At 45.0% G+C, this 15,108-nt stretch overlaps 1 protein-coding gene across 1 annotated transcript in view; it reads left to right on the top strand.

The window, feature by feature from the left end:
- Positions 1–11,240, top strand: part of PLEKHA2 (pleckstrin homology domain containing A2) — a 61,964-nt gene extending 50,724 nt beyond the window's left edge. Inside the window, exons 11-12 of the mRNA XM_048482968.1 lie at positions 4,664–4,741; positions 6,661–11,240. Coding sequence (XP_048338925.1) covers positions 4,664–4,741; positions 6,661–7,029 — 447 coding nt within the window. The 3' untranslated portion in view covers positions 7,030–11,240. The remainder of the gene's footprint in view (positions 1–4,663; positions 4,742–6,660) is intronic.
- Positions 11,241–15,108: the final 3,868 nt, after the last annotated feature.

The raw sequence follows: 15,108 nt of genomic DNA, 5'->3' as shown, positions 1-15,108 counted from the left end.
GTCACATTTAGCCAGTTTGTGCAGCCCACTGGTTTGTTGTCTGAATGTCCAAAGAGCTCCCTGAGGGGGAAAGTTTGAAAGCTTAGCAATGCAGGAAGGTTCTTGGGTGGTTAATAAACCCTCTCTTTTTTTAAAAAAATGGGTTCCTGTTGTTTGTGTCTTTTGAGTTTATTTTTCTGAGCAGTAAATTTAGCTCTTGACAGTTGGCATAGTCCTTTCCCTGATAAACAGGATGCTTTGCTGGCAATCTTTCATGCAGAAAGGGTAAGTGAGGAAATATCTTCTATAGGCATTTTTGGTCTGTTTGATCTCTGGGGACTCAGCTTGCCATGGGAGCTGCTTCTGTGGCTTTCTCACTTCCCCAGTTCATCATATTTATATCAAAGACTTATTTAGACAGATGCAAATGAGAGCCCAAGACAAGGATTGTTTATGTGCAGTACGTTAGTTTGGTAATTCTCTTCAGCTGGTTTGTGTGAAGATGCTGCTTGTGAACGTGTCATGTAGCTATGAGTCTCAGAACCAGGTTCAAATTCTCATTCTGCCACTGAAGTTCACTGGGCAACCTTGGGCTAGTCACTCTCTCTTTCCTAGCCTAACGTACTTCACAGGGTCGTTGTGTGGGTAAAACGGAGGGAAGAATGACCCTACAGCTATTTGGGGTCTCCTCCACTTAGAGGAGAAAAGTTGGATGAATATCTGATAATGATAACGTGCAGCTGGAGTGAAGAACCTTGAAGACACTGAACACAGTTCACCTTCTGAGATGGATGGGATCCACATGAGAGCATCGTATAGTCTGCCTGTGTAGGCTGGACTTCTTCACCCAAAGGGAGCATCGTCTCCCTTTGGGGAGTCTGGCGTGGCAGAGGTTAGGCAGCTCTTTCCTCCCACAACAGCCACGCAGGGTGGAAGCTTTGCCTCCATGATCTTTCCATTGGCCCTTCTGGAGCAGCAGTGGTGGGTAGTCCAGTGACAAATGCTGGGGAACAGTTGGCAGCTGGCTCCCGGGAGCAGCAGGTACAAGGCTGTTCGTTGCATTTGATAGTGGCTTATCCCTGGACTCTTTAGCAGGCCCACATCCTCACCAGGCCATTGGCCAGGCTCTTACTTTAGCAGACAACTGGCACATATGCTCTGGGAAGGACCACTGCTAGTCTGCCTGTGAATCATGTGTGTTCCTTAGCACTGTCATTGGTGGTTCCAAGCTTCCTCCTGTAGTGGGAGATCTCCCAGCATTCCAGCTGGTTGCTTGTCAGCATCTCAGGTGCCAGTGGAAGAAAATGGGGATGCTCTAGCACAGGGGTCTGCAACCTGTGGCTCTCCAGATGTTCGTGGACTACAGTTCCCATCAGCGCCTGCCAGCATGGCCAATTGGCAGGGGCTGATGGGAATGCTGGCAGGGGCTGATGGGAATTGTAGTCCATGAACATCTGGAGAGCCACAGGTTGCAGACCCCTGCTCTAGCATTATACAAAATTTCTGGGTAAAACCACACACCCTATTTCTCCCCTGGCAACCCTGTCCTGATGTATGAAATTGCCCTTGAGAAGTTGTTCTATGACCCAATAATATAATATCAGCTATGCCTGAAGAGCTTATAGACAGCTGTAGCAGTCATTCACCCAGCAACCTTTGTACCAGAGCACCAATGTGAAATAGTGGTTTGAGTAAGGACCAAAGATACCTAGGTTCCAATCTATGAAGTTTACTGGGTCAGTCATCTTTTGTCTAACTACCTCTCAGCATTGCCGGAAGATAAAATTAAGCAGGGGCAGAGTTATATTCACCATTCTGAAGTCCTTGGAGGAAAGGCAGGACTTTTTAAAAAGTAATTTTAGAGCTTAGGAATTGCACAGGGTCTTAGCAAAATTTTAAGCAGTTTTGAAATTGTCTACACCCCTTCTCCCTAGAGTTGTCAAATTCAAAATAGGGAGGAACATCATCATAAGAGGATGAGAACAAGGGATGTTTGAGTGATTTTGCAAAGCAGCGCTGTTTCTTGCACCTGTGAAGGAGTTACAGTTGACTGTGTCTGTTTTTCAGTCACAGAACAGTGCAGCGGGTTCTTGGGGGGGGGCAAGAATTGTGCCTTGGTCCATCTTGATGGGAGGGGCCACAGATCAGTGGAAGAACTGTGAAAGAGGACCGACATTCAGTTTTTGCAGCGTCCAATTAAAAGGCCTTTGGCTAGGAAGGCTATGAAATACTTTTTAAAAATGCCTTAAAAAACCCCCTCTTCTAAGCCACCTCCCGTCAGAGGAGACTGTGCTGTTTTAAATAGGCCAGTGGTCTGCCTCAGGATCAGGCATCTTTTCTTGCCTGTTCATTTTACCCTCCAACAGCTCTAACATTCAGCATATTTGATTTTCCCACATATATTCGAGGCACTCGGGGATATTCATGTTGGAATAACCACAACTGTAACCCATGCTGTTTCTTTACACTTTATAGGGGGTGAATAGTGGTTTGAGCAACCTCCCATTTATCCAAGAAAGCAATTATGTGGTGCTGGATTTAGGTCTGGAGGGTCTGGGAGGAGTTGTGCAGCAGCAGGTGGCTGGTTCAAGTTCAGAAGAATCTGAGGCTCCTTCCGCACATTCAGAATAATGCACTTTCAAACTGCTTTCAGTGCTCTTTAAAGCAGTGTGAAATAGCAAAATCCACTTGCAAACAGTTGTGAAAGTGGTTTGAAAACACATTATTTTGCATGTGCGGAAGGGGCCTGAGATAGCTCCCAGGAAAAGCAGATAACTAAAGACGAGAAGAAGAGAAGTTGGTTTTTATACCCCACTTCTCTCTACTTTTAAGGAGTCTCAAAGCAGATTACAATCGCCTTCCCTTCTCCTCCTCACAACAGACATCTTGTGTTGTTGGTGGGGCTGAGAGAGTTCAGAAAGAAAAGTGACAAGGTCTTTCCCCTCGCTAAACCCCACCATCCCTGGGTCTACCCTCAAATCTCCAGGTATTTCCAAACCCATGGTGGCAACCCTAGGTGGAGCCAACAGAATGTCAAGGAACAAGGCCATGTATAACTATAGTAGTGTCTCTTCATCATTTCAGGCTGAAGCTCTATTTGACAGGACACCTTTTAAAACGAATGTATTGTTTGAAAATATTTTCTTGCACATCTTACCTCCAGTCATGCGGTGAAGATCCACATACTGTGCTGGCAACTGCTGCCCCCCTCCCCCCAAAAAACCCTTTTAAAAATCTGCACCATCAATTTACATTTCCAGTTTCCTGTTGGAAGCCCTGCTGGTAAAAGAAGAAGAGTTGGATTTATATCCCCCCTTTCTCTCCTGTAAGGAGACTCAAAGGGGCTTACAAACTCCTTTTCCTTCTCCCCTCATCACAACAAACACCCTGTGAGGTGGTTGGGGCTCAGAAAAGCTGTGACTAGCCCAAGGTTACCCAGCTGGCATGGAGTGCACAAGCTAATCTAGTTCACCAGCGAAGCCTCCACAGCTCAAGTGTCAGAGCGGGGAATCAAACCCTGTTCTCCAGATTAGAGTGCACCTGCTCTTCACCACTACACCATGCTGGCTCTCCTGGCTATGCTCCCTTTTTTGGGAGGCACCAGGAAAAGGTGTCAACAGGGACCTTGGAAAGGGAAAGGGGTGAAATTTTTTCAAATGCATTATTTGGGGGCTGAGACAAAAACATCCACTGTCTTTGATTACCTCTTAGAAGAAACCCAAGAAATGACGTGAACTTGCCCACGTTTGCCCATTAGGGGTTTTTTACTATCGTGTCAGCTTTGTGTGAACCAGAGCCATTGACTCCAGAGGGGGACTGCAGCTTTCTTGAGCAGGCACGCCGTCTCAGAACAAGAAAGCTGGATTTTTTAAACTCTGAGTACTTATTTGTTTTATCTCGTTTCTGCCCCCTAGTGGAAATTTGGAAGGTTGTTTGCTCTTCACTCTGACCCTGGCAGTTTTTCCAGCTCAGACAGTGACAGGAGTGGAAAAGGAAACCGAGGCAATTCCACGATCTCTTAAATTGGTTGCGAAACTCCTTTCTGCTTTTGCAGGATTTCCTTCTTCTCTCTTGTCACTTAACTTGCTTTAGAAAGTTGCTGTGAGGGTAAAACGAGCAAGAGAGGTGTTCTGTTCCTTGGAGGAGGAATGGAATACAAATGTAAAAAAAGGAAAACTAGGACATATTTTCACAAAACCTTCTGTTTTATGTTCAGGCGCAGAACAGATCTTGTGTGCACAAGCGGGCAAAACCGTTTTCATTCTCCCCCTGCCCACTGCACCGAGCAGCTCAGGGCAGTATAGTGGATCTTTCCCTTCTGTTCTATCTTGTAGACTGTGACCCCTTCCGCATGTGCAGAATAATGCACTTTCAGTCCACTTTCACAATTGTTTGCAAGTAGATTTTGCTATTCTGCACAGTAAAATCCAGGTGCAAAGTGCATTGAAAGTGGATTGAAAGTGCATTATTCTGCACGTGCAGAAGGGGCCTGTGAAAGAGCAACTGGCACAGCTTCACCCAGTTAAGCTACATCTCTCTGGTTCCAGTTTGAGGGGCCAGGTAAGCCATGCCGGCTCGTTGCCTTTAAATTCAATTTGAGCGTTTGCTTTTCTCAACTTTTAAGTTTATGCGCAGCCCAGAGAGGCGTCTCATGGTTTTTGGCTGGTGTGTGTTTTTTTTTCAGGCCTATAGTCCTGAGGATATGCACAGCTGGATTAAAATGATCACGGGGGCGGTGCAAGCACTAAAGAGCTGCCCAAGGGTAGGTCATATCCTTTCTGCTGCACATTCAGCATCAATTAACTGGGGTTGTTGTTTTAAGCAGACATCATTTATTTGAATGTCTTCGGCAAAAACTTGACAAATAGCTCATTTCCAGGAGGAGTTTTCCGGGCTTTGGCTGTCTCCAGCACAAGACCAAGAATGGGAAGCTGGGGGATTAAGAGAAGTAACGGGCAAAACAGCCAGAGAGGGTTTTCTGGCTGTTTCCACCTTCCCACATAAAAGATTGGTCTACAGTTCCTGGTGACTAAAGAGATCTTCCATGTGCAGAAGCAGTAAACCTCATTACCAGTGCCAAGAGGAAAGGCTTTGGCCTCTATGGCAGTGGTGGCGAACCTTTGGCACTCCAGATGTTATGGACTACAATTCCCAATTGGCCATGCTGGCAGGGGCTGATGGGAATTGTAGTCCATAACATCTGGAGTGCCAAAGGTTCGCCACCACGGCTCTATGGCCTGCTGTTAGACCGCCAGAGGAACTGGTTGGCCACCATATGAATGGGATGCTGAACTAGACAAACTTCTGGTTTGATCCAACAGGGCTATACTTATGTTCTTAGGTACAGCTACAACAAAGAATATGGCAAAACTCAGTAGTGTGGTATTGTTTCCTTGGATTATCGTTCCACTTTCAAAGGTGAAATGTATGGGCCTAGAATGCTTACAGTACAATCCTAAAAAGAGTTATTGCCTAGGCCAATTGATTTAAAAGGATATAACTCTATTTTGGATTGCAAGCAACCTTATCTCACTCATAATCGGAAGAATGAATTGCACAAATGAAGCATTCAAAAAAATTTGGTCTCTCTGTTACACTCGCCCTTCCATACAAGTCTTTTTAAATAAATAAAGCAAATTAAAATACATTCATTTAATCCTGACATTTCCATTTATTTATTGGATTTGTATCCCGCCCTATCCCTGAAGGGCTCAGTCTCCTAAATGCATGGTTCTCACACTTGTCTTAAGGTATAGCTGTGGATGCAGCCACAAAATTGTCTCATCCCATGCAATACAGTGGTTCGGAGTTCTACATAAGAGAAATCTTGTCCCAGCTGCTGGCTCAATAATACACCTTTAGCCTCTGAGATAGACACTGCCTTTGCCTTTTAAAGAATTTTTTACCAAGGCTGATAAGAGTTAGAAATTTGTCCAACTGCGGAAAGGAGAGTTAGCAACAGAGTGGGAAGGATCAAGGCAAAACTTGGAAGAATGGGTTGAAGCTGCTTCCAAAGTTCAAATGAAACCTTCCCTTGAGCATTTTTTTAAATCCAGCCAATGTTGGTGCAGCTTAGCAGGAAAATGGCACCTCCTCTGGAATATCCTGTCTCGGAAGGGGTGCTTTATGGTACAGGCTAATGCTGAAAATGGCATTATTTGTTCATTTTGAACACTTCTGTGCTGCCTGTCTCGAGATGCTGCTCGTGACATTTCACAACATATTTTTTTTTAAAAAATCAAAATTTACAAGAAAAACCCAGCCCAAGCTTCTAGCTGGAAAAATTGTTTCAAGGAGGATCGTTTTAAGCTGTTAAATGCAGTTAACAGCTTTCAATGATGTTCCTCAAAACAATTTTCCAGCTAGAAGCAGTCCGTATAAAACACATTAACAAATCAAGTGCTTTAGTTAAAAGCATGCATAAAATGAAACATTTTGGCCTGGTGCCTAAAAGAGACTAGGACCAGGTGTCAGGCAAACCTCAAAGGGGAGGGAGGGTGTCCCCAGGTGAGGTGCCATCACCTGTGACCCTGGTTGCTATCTGGTTTACCTGAAGGCAGGGGCACAGAGAGCAGGGCTTGGGAGGAGGATTTCAACTGGTAGGCTGCTTGTGATGACAAGTTGTTATTTTCAGGTGATTTTATTAAAAAAAATAACAGCTGTGTCTTTCTTTCTATGCAGGAAATGCCCTTAGTGAGATCCGTGTCCATGAGCAAACGTGGAGGCCACGCCCTGCCCAGCTCAGCCATCCCATCCATTGCTAGATTGAAGCAGTTGGGAGAGGAGAAAAAGGCCGCCCTCAAAGGGTCCTCAGCATCATGTTGGCTGCCTTGGACACCTGTGCCTCAGCCAGAAGGCAAGCAGCAGCCAGCAGTTAAAGAGCAAGCTGCTGAATTGAAGGACTCTGAGTTTGCACCTGTGCTTTCCAAGAGCAATGCTGGAGCCCTGCAGGGAGGACGCTTACGGCACAGGTCGGAACCCCAGAACTTTAAGGAGCACCCCTTCCTATATGACCTGGACGATGAGACCATCCGGACCTCGGATGTGTGACTGCAGAGAGATGACAGAGCTTGCAGGCAGCCCAGGGAAGCTGCTGAGGGTTCAGACGAAGCCGTGAACCCAGCGCCAAGTGTGCTGGGTGAATGCTGGCTAGCTTGCGTATGCTGAGGCAGTTAAGACTAGGAGCAACCATTGCAGTGCTATGAACTTCATCTTGGGAAGGATGATCAGAAGGGGGACCACAAACACTGGCTTACTCAAGTCCTAAGACATAGTTGAACAAGCTGTGCCCAAGGGGTTAAACTTTTCCCCATTCTTAACCCCCTCGCCCTCCCACGTTTACAAAAGGTGGGATCTTGCCTCCTTTACCCTGCGGAGAAGTTCATCAAGCCCTTTTTCTCCATCAAATGGAGATCTTCCACTGGATGCTTTCTCTCATAGTGAAAGGAGGGCCATGTTGTCAGATTAGTTCGGCACCATGGAAAGAGGTTGCCTTTCTGTGTGTATGTGTGTCTTTGCTGGAGCCAAGTAGACATTAATGTACCTCTTTCAGGTAGTGATGCACTGGTGGTGTGATTTGTGTGGTTGATCCTTACAGAGACTGAAGACAGTGAGGCTGCTGGTTTAGGAATTCCTTGTGGCTGTCAGCGTGGCACCCTTCTGCTGTGGGGGAGTGCACAGGCAGCATAAGGTTGGTGGAAAGTGGGAGTTACTAGAAAACGGCTCTGGAGATAGGAATTTTTTTTTTGCAAATATAATTGGGAGAAAGAAAAATGGACCAGTGTGGGATATTCACAAAACAGCATTTTAAAAAATATAGATTAGTAAATCTAAGACCAGAATTTTAAAACTCTGGTATAGGAATCCTAACTGATCCAGAAAGGCCATGAAAAAATATTAAAACATTAATGTAAAAAGGCCTTTTCTGAGAGCAAACAGTGATGAATGAAAACTCTTCCCCTTCTGCACTTCAGAACAGTGGCACCAAACGGGAAAGGGAGAGAAATGGGCGAGTGCTGTGTGTGCTGCATTAAGATGTCAATCAACACCTATCCGGGTGCACAGCAAACTTCACCCTTGCTTTTCTATGCTGATGCACTGGAATGCAGAAGGAGAGTGGCTTTAATTTGGAAGACGTTCAAGCAGCCTCCTGCGTGACATGAGGGAAAGACCACACAATAACATACCAATGTAAGCAATCGAGATACCCAAGTGGAAGAATTGTTGAGCTGCTCTGTTTAGCACCTGGTTCCATCTTCCCTGATGAGAGACCAAGGACCAGGTCCTGCCCAAAGGGTGTCTAATCTGTATTAATATTTTTTTTGAGCTCTGAACAAAGCAGGCGGGCCCTTGTGAAGTTCACAGCAAACTCCTCCTTTTGAACCTCACGTATTTCCAAATTAACCACATAGCTTGTCATTTGTCAGTGTGATATGATTGTGGTGGGAAGAGATTTCTTAACATAAATTCTAGTGCTTTGTGGGTTTTAGCCAAGTCCCTCAACCCAGTGGGGGAAAAATACATGTCTGAAGCCCCTTGCAGAGGTTCTTCTGTAACGCCATTATATTCTCATAAAGGCCTCACTGAATGTGTTGGCAGCAATAGTATTAACACACAATTCCTTCTGATTATGTATATTAGAGATGTAAAGCTGAATTTAGCAATGTCAGGGTCTTTCTATAACCCAGTTTGGTACGTATTTGGCACTAAAAAAAGTAGGCAGTACAAATTCCATGCTAGGAAGTTCTGCAGCATGCATAAATTATGTTAATTATATGATTTGCATATTACTGCATAATTTATGCTCCCCCCACCATTGTATAACTTGTTCTGGAGTTGCTAGCTTTTGGAGAGAGGCAAGGAGCTATGCATGATACCCCCTAACCACTAAATCATTTTATAGCCCATTCCTAAGCACATTTACAAGGAAGTAAGTGTTTCTGAGCTGGGTGGGACTTATTCCTGTGACAACGTGTACAGGCTTGTTCAGCTGCCTCTATGCTTCTGAGATATCAACAGCCACTGCCGTTTTAATCCTATATTGACATTCATAAGGACTGTTTGTTTGAAAGCTGACTGTATTAAGCTGAACCACATGATGCTGCTTTTTCTGTTTCCTCAAAGAGTCACTGCATTACACAGCCATACACAAGAAGGATCTTCTTGGGAGGAAAAGAGGCTCAATGTCATAAGAGATTTTTTTTCTAAGCAGAGCCTGGGTAGTTGGTTCTCTGACTCTTTTCTGGGACATCGTCTTCTGGTATAAGAGGTATCATGAAAAATAAATTAATTCATTTATGAAATGCTCCTACAACCACAAAATACCCATAAGGGGGCTATCACTGGTCTCTGCATGATATACTATTCTGGGTTCTTCAAGTCAGCCTCTGATAGATGGATAAATTTTGGAGTGGACTGCTTTAGGGGCAGACATTTCTGAATGTCTTAAAAAGAAAACCTTTTTGGGGTATAAATGCAAAGTGTGCCTCAACCTTCAGAAGCTTTGAGAATAATTGGGTTTAAGAACAAACAATTCACCAGGGAATTCTTCTGAGCAGGAAATTGTGCAGAGATGCAGCAGGCCTCATTGAAATCACTGGAAGTAGCAAAAGTGCATGGTACTCATTTCCTCAAAAGTCTTTGTGGCTGGAATCTGTGTGGGCTGTCATCTGTTGCATGTCTAAATGGTGATTTCTGAGGCTTGGTATACACAGGCAGTGAAATAAGGAGGTAGAGGTGTAATGCCCTGACTTGGCTGGAATCCCCTGACTCGGATGGAATCTCCACGGTCAATTAATCACGTGATACTCATGCAAAATCTCAAGGTTTCAGCAGGAACTCCCCACTGCTCAATCGCCGAACACAGATTCATCCCGGTTCTGGTGCTCCCACTCCACCTTATCACATGTTTTTTAAGAACCTGCATGGAAGTGCACCTTTTTAAAAAACACACGCCGAAGCCAGATCGGTGGGGAGGTTCGGGGGTTGAATGTAGATTTATTTTCCCGCTGTAGGGAGTAACACAGAGCTATCGTACATCTGTAGCTGCAAGGAAGGTTCCCACACAAAGACCAGTCAGAAATTCCATTCTCCTTCTGCAGTCTGTAGCAGTACAACTTTCTCCACCAATTCATTGTGTTACAGGCATAGACCAGGAAACCTGAAGAAGCTTGATGCTATGGAGCTTTTCAAGTTGCCGAGCTCATGAACTGTGGCAAATAAAGAGCTCTGTTTGAAGTGCGAAGGAAGCATGGTTACAGACCTGGGATCACACATTTTGCATATGAATGAAAACAGCGCATATCTGCAAAATGACATCATGTTGGGGGCTTGACTACACGTCATGTTTTCAGATTGATGTGATCAGATGTGCGGTTGTGACTTCCTTGCTCGGAACTCAGTTCCTAGGTCCATGAGGGCCAGTTAGGCTCAGTGCCATTAGCCCAATCTGAAAGGGCCCTGGGGACAGCTGCTTTCTCTGTGGGGTGCTCCAGGTGGGGCTGACCAGTTTGCTGAAGGTTGCCAACAATTTTCTGGAAAGTCTTAATTTTTAACAGGCTACAAGATGGGCATGAATTCTCCAAGTAAAGCATTTCCAATCACATCTTCTGCATACTGGGAACATCTTTCCCTGCTGCATTTCTACCCACTTATAATCACCTACAGCAGGAGTACCCGACAAGCTGTCGATGGTGCCCACTGACACTTTCCCTGGTGTTTACCAAGTGTTTTTTTTAAGTGGGCAGTCTAGTTGGAGCTTTTGCCCAGCAAGGGGTTCTGAGTAACCACGGGCGATTTGATTGGATTTCCAGATTTTGAAAAACATTGCTTTGGCAGCAGCTGCCATCACAATACAAGAATCTTCACTATGGCATTCGTTTTGTGGCTGGCTCCATCTCCTGCGGCAACTGTTGTGTGGCAGCCATTTTGTGACTATGTCCGGCAGGCAGTGTCAGAATTCTGAAGATACTTGAAGATTGCAGATTCCTGGCCTAAAGCATTGAAGCCTCTGTTTGCTTTTTACAATGCGTGAAATATCTTGGTAAAAGCTTACAAGAGATTTGTGGCAGTTGGGCAAGGGGGTGGGGTTTACACGAAAGCAACACCTGTGTAGTACAGTCCTGTACAGATTTACTGGGAAACAAATCTCATTGGGTTCAGTAGCACTTACCGCTGTGGAAACGTCTAGAGCAGGGGTAGGGAACCTTTAACACTCAAAGAGCCGTTTGGACTCGTTTTCCATGGGAAAAGAAAACACTTGGAGCCGCAAATAATTTTTGACATTTAAAATAAAGATAACACTGTATATATTGCAGTTTTTTACCTTTTACTCCACTCATTCTGAGAAGCATCCGCCCTGCTGCCTGCAGGGCGGGCAAGGATGGGGCCAACGGCTTGGCCTTGCCAGCCGCTGGGAAAGCGCTGCCCTTCTCGAATGGGGTGGGCGAGAGGGGAAGCCCGCGGCACTGCCCAGCCGGCCACGGGCAGTTGGTGCGCCCGCCCTGCTGCCTGCAGGGCAGGCAAGGATGAATCTGGCGGCTCGGCTCATGGAGCCGCAGTGCAAGGGCAGAAGAGCCGCATGAGGCTCTCGAGCCGCAGGTTCCCTACCCCTGGTCTAGAGGCTGGGAACCTTCACTGAAAATCCCCTCAATTTCTTTTCCCAGCGGAATTGATTTACAGGTGCACTTAAATAGAATTGGAGCCTCAGGCAGAAACCCTGAAACACCCTGTTCACCTGATTAATTCAGTGAGGCTTACTCACGAGTAAACATTATTAGCATTGGAAGCCCTGGATTGTGAATCTTCAGCATGCTTACCTGTAAGATAGACCCTTTGCAATCAGTTCAGCATGCTTATGTTCAGCATGTTAAGGTCCCTTCCTGCCTGAGGCTTCAGTCGTTTTTAACTCAGACTATAACGCGAAGCAAAATATAAAGTATTCACTTGGGAATCATTGCCATGTCAGCATCACAGTGAGCTCATGGAGCCAAGCCTTGTGTAGGAGGCATCTCTGAGAGGGCAGCCTAATCCCCCTTCTGTGATTAATCGCTGTTTACTGCCAGGTCACCAGAATTTCCCTAAATGCTGAATATGGCCAGTGCAGTGCTGAGGAAAGGACCTGCGTCCGTTGCACGCATCAAGGCGAGCCGCCTCATCAGTCATGTCTTGGAAAGAGAGCACCTGCCTGCTTGCCTGTTTTGGAGGAGGAGGTTTCAGAACCTTCCTGGGTTACACCAAAGCTCCACCTAGTCTGGTGCTCTCTATCTAGTGGTGGTTCAGTGCCTTTGGGAAGGTCACAAGCAAACCATATCCAGCATCTCCTTTTTTTTCTGTGCCCAGTTTTTGGTACTTAGAGGTATACTGTCTTTCAACAGGGAGATTACATTTAGCCAAGAGCGGCTATGAATTTATCTTGTCCAGTGTTGAGAGTTATCACCATACATGCAAGTACAAAGAGGCAGCTTCTTTTGCTTTGCATGAATCTACAGCTCATTTTTGTTTGGTGACACCTTCCTCCCTCCTCCAAGGAAATAGGAAAGGGTTTTAAAAAGCCCCTTCTGACTGAAGGTCTTAGCACATTCCCAATGTAACCAGTACTGAAGTTGGTACTACTGAGTAAACATGCTTAGAGGACTGAGCTGCACAGCTACCATCTTCTGGCCATCCCAGTCTGGCTAAACCAAGTGACTTGGATCAAAGTCAAATGCAGTCCTATGAAAACCCATGGTTCTCATATGGCTGCAATCCATGTTCTTTGACTTAATTGAGCTGATGGATCAAGCTGTCATGGTTTTCCCGCCTGCTGCCAAGCATCCCACCCAGTTTCTTTTCAAGTTACAAACTAGTAAGCAAGGCGGAATTGGGGGGGAAAAAACAAGCCGATCCATCATCACCACCAGGTTTCTGTTTTATTAATAAGTCTTTTTGGAGCTGCTTGTGCGTTTAGCTGTGATTCTTCCACTAATAATTCTCAGCTGTGAATTGCACTTCGGTAGAGTAACTTTTTTCCTTGAGCAACATTTGTGCGGTACGGTGACTTGATCTGTACGACGATAACTTTGTTTTTTTAATAAAATGGCGTGAACATTTTTAATGTGTTTTTCTTCCTGCCTTGACTTTATGGTGTAATTTAAACTGTCATGATTTTTTTTAACTACAAAAATTGCAGTAAATTTATGTTTTCAGCCAGACAACAACAAAGGCTTCTTATGTAAGTCCATACATGTGGCAAGATGAAGGGGCATGTGTTTTGGTTATATTTTAAAAGGGACAATTTTCATCTCCCTAAAAACTGAGCATGTTTCAAGAAAAAGCTGTACCTGTGGAACTTCTGCTTTCCATCAAGCAAGGAAGCAGAAGCCTTATTGCAAAGGTCCTTGAGGATGATGTATTTCAACAATTGCATCCCAGCTTTCTATTGTCTGCCTATGGCAGCTTGCCACAATATCATTACAACAAATCAGAATGAACGTACGAATTACCATGAATATAAATTACCCAGAAATGGCTTTGTAACTGTAACTCATAATCCCACTTAATCCACATCACCCATTTGACACCTGAGAATATCAACAACGAGGAACAATCCTTAGAAATAAAAGTTTTCCAGCAGTCTCGAATGCTAACAATGATAATTTGATAAAGTTAACCATGAGATGGAAAAGCTTTTGTCATCTAACAAAGCCATGTACAGAGGAGAAATATCCCTCTTTATGTGTTCAGAAAGTACAAGGGAGGCGGAAAAGTTGGGACACTGGTGTGTATTGGACAGTTTGGCCATGATGTGTTTAATTGCTCTGGAGGACATGTGTCTGGTCTGGCATGAAAAAATTGATGCTCTGATAACTTCGCTTCACATGTGTACCCATATTCTAGAGGCAAGTAAAGAAGCAGCCAGGTCTGTGATGGGCATCACATTATCCAAGATGATGAAACTGCAAGCAAGATATGAAGGTACCAAAGGGGTATCTCCAAGCTGGGTGAGTAGATTGCAATATGCCAAACAAGATTCAAACTATGGCTCATTCCGCACATGCAGAATAATGCACTTTCAAACTGCTTTCAGTGCTCTTTGAAGCTGTGTGGAATAGCAAAATCCACTTGCAAACAGTTGTGAAAGTAGTTTGAAAATGCATTATTTTGCGTGTGCGGAAGGGGCGTATAAAAGGATAAAATCCCATTGGGACCAAACCCCACCCCCCCATATCAGATTGAGAAAGAGGCCCGCGAGTTGCTAGGGCCTTGAAACAGAAAACACACATTCTGTGCTGATTATTATGAAAGGGACTGAAAATAAAACCTGCCTTTCAATAAATCTGTGGTCTGGCTGCATTTGGAATCCTGGATATCCTCCTCTTTTTCTTTTGCCATCAAGTGACAGCTGACTTACAGTGACCCCGTAGGATTTTCAAGGCAAGAGACGTTCAGAGGTGGTTTGCCATCGCCTTCCTCTGCATCAGGACCCAGGTATTCCTTGGAGGCCCATCCAAATCCTAGCCAAGATCAGAGCTGAGAGTGCATAACTGGGCCAAGGTCACCCAGCAAGCCTCCATGGGGATTTGAACCTGGACTTCCAGGATCTTAGTCCAATACCTTAACCCAGGAGTGTTACACATGTTATGAGGGTCGAAAGCAACATAAATGTGGCTTGGTCAGGCAAGGCCCTGAATGGGGAGGGGTGGATCGATCCGGAGCAGGGTGGAGGGGGGTTGCCTGGACTGGCCAGCCCCACACAGGGAAAGCTCAAAATGGCTCACAGCTATCTGCTAAATGTAAGCCATTAAAATCCTATAAATGTACATTAAAAATGATTGCAATATAAGATATAGTAAAACCAGATCCATGGTGCTGTTTATAACATCTGTTCCAGTTAAAATTCAGCAGATACAGTGGCTGAAGGGAGGAAACAGAAGTCCAAGGCTACTACTGTGGGTTACAGCATTCCATGATTTAAATTATTCTAGCAGATATTTATGGGAGGTCAGGAGATACACGTAATAGACGGAAGATCAGTGCTTTAGAGGGTGTACTCGATGTATGGCATTATATCCTGCAGAGTGAGCTCCCTCTTCAGGCTCCACCCCAAAAACCTCCAGGAATTCTCCTATCCGGAGGGAGCAATCCTAATAC

The sequence above is a fragment of the Sphaerodactylus townsendi genome, unplaced genomic scaffold (genome assembly GCF_021028975.2).
Source record: "Sphaerodactylus townsendi isolate TG3544 unplaced genomic scaffold, MPM_Stown_v2.3 scaffold_32, whole genome shotgun sequence".
NCBI lineage: Eukaryota > Metazoa > Chordata > Lepidosauria > Squamata > Sphaerodactylidae > Sphaerodactylus > Sphaerodactylus townsendi.
Note: the sequence above shows the minus strand (reverse complement) of the source record. Positions and strands in the feature narration are given on the sequence as shown.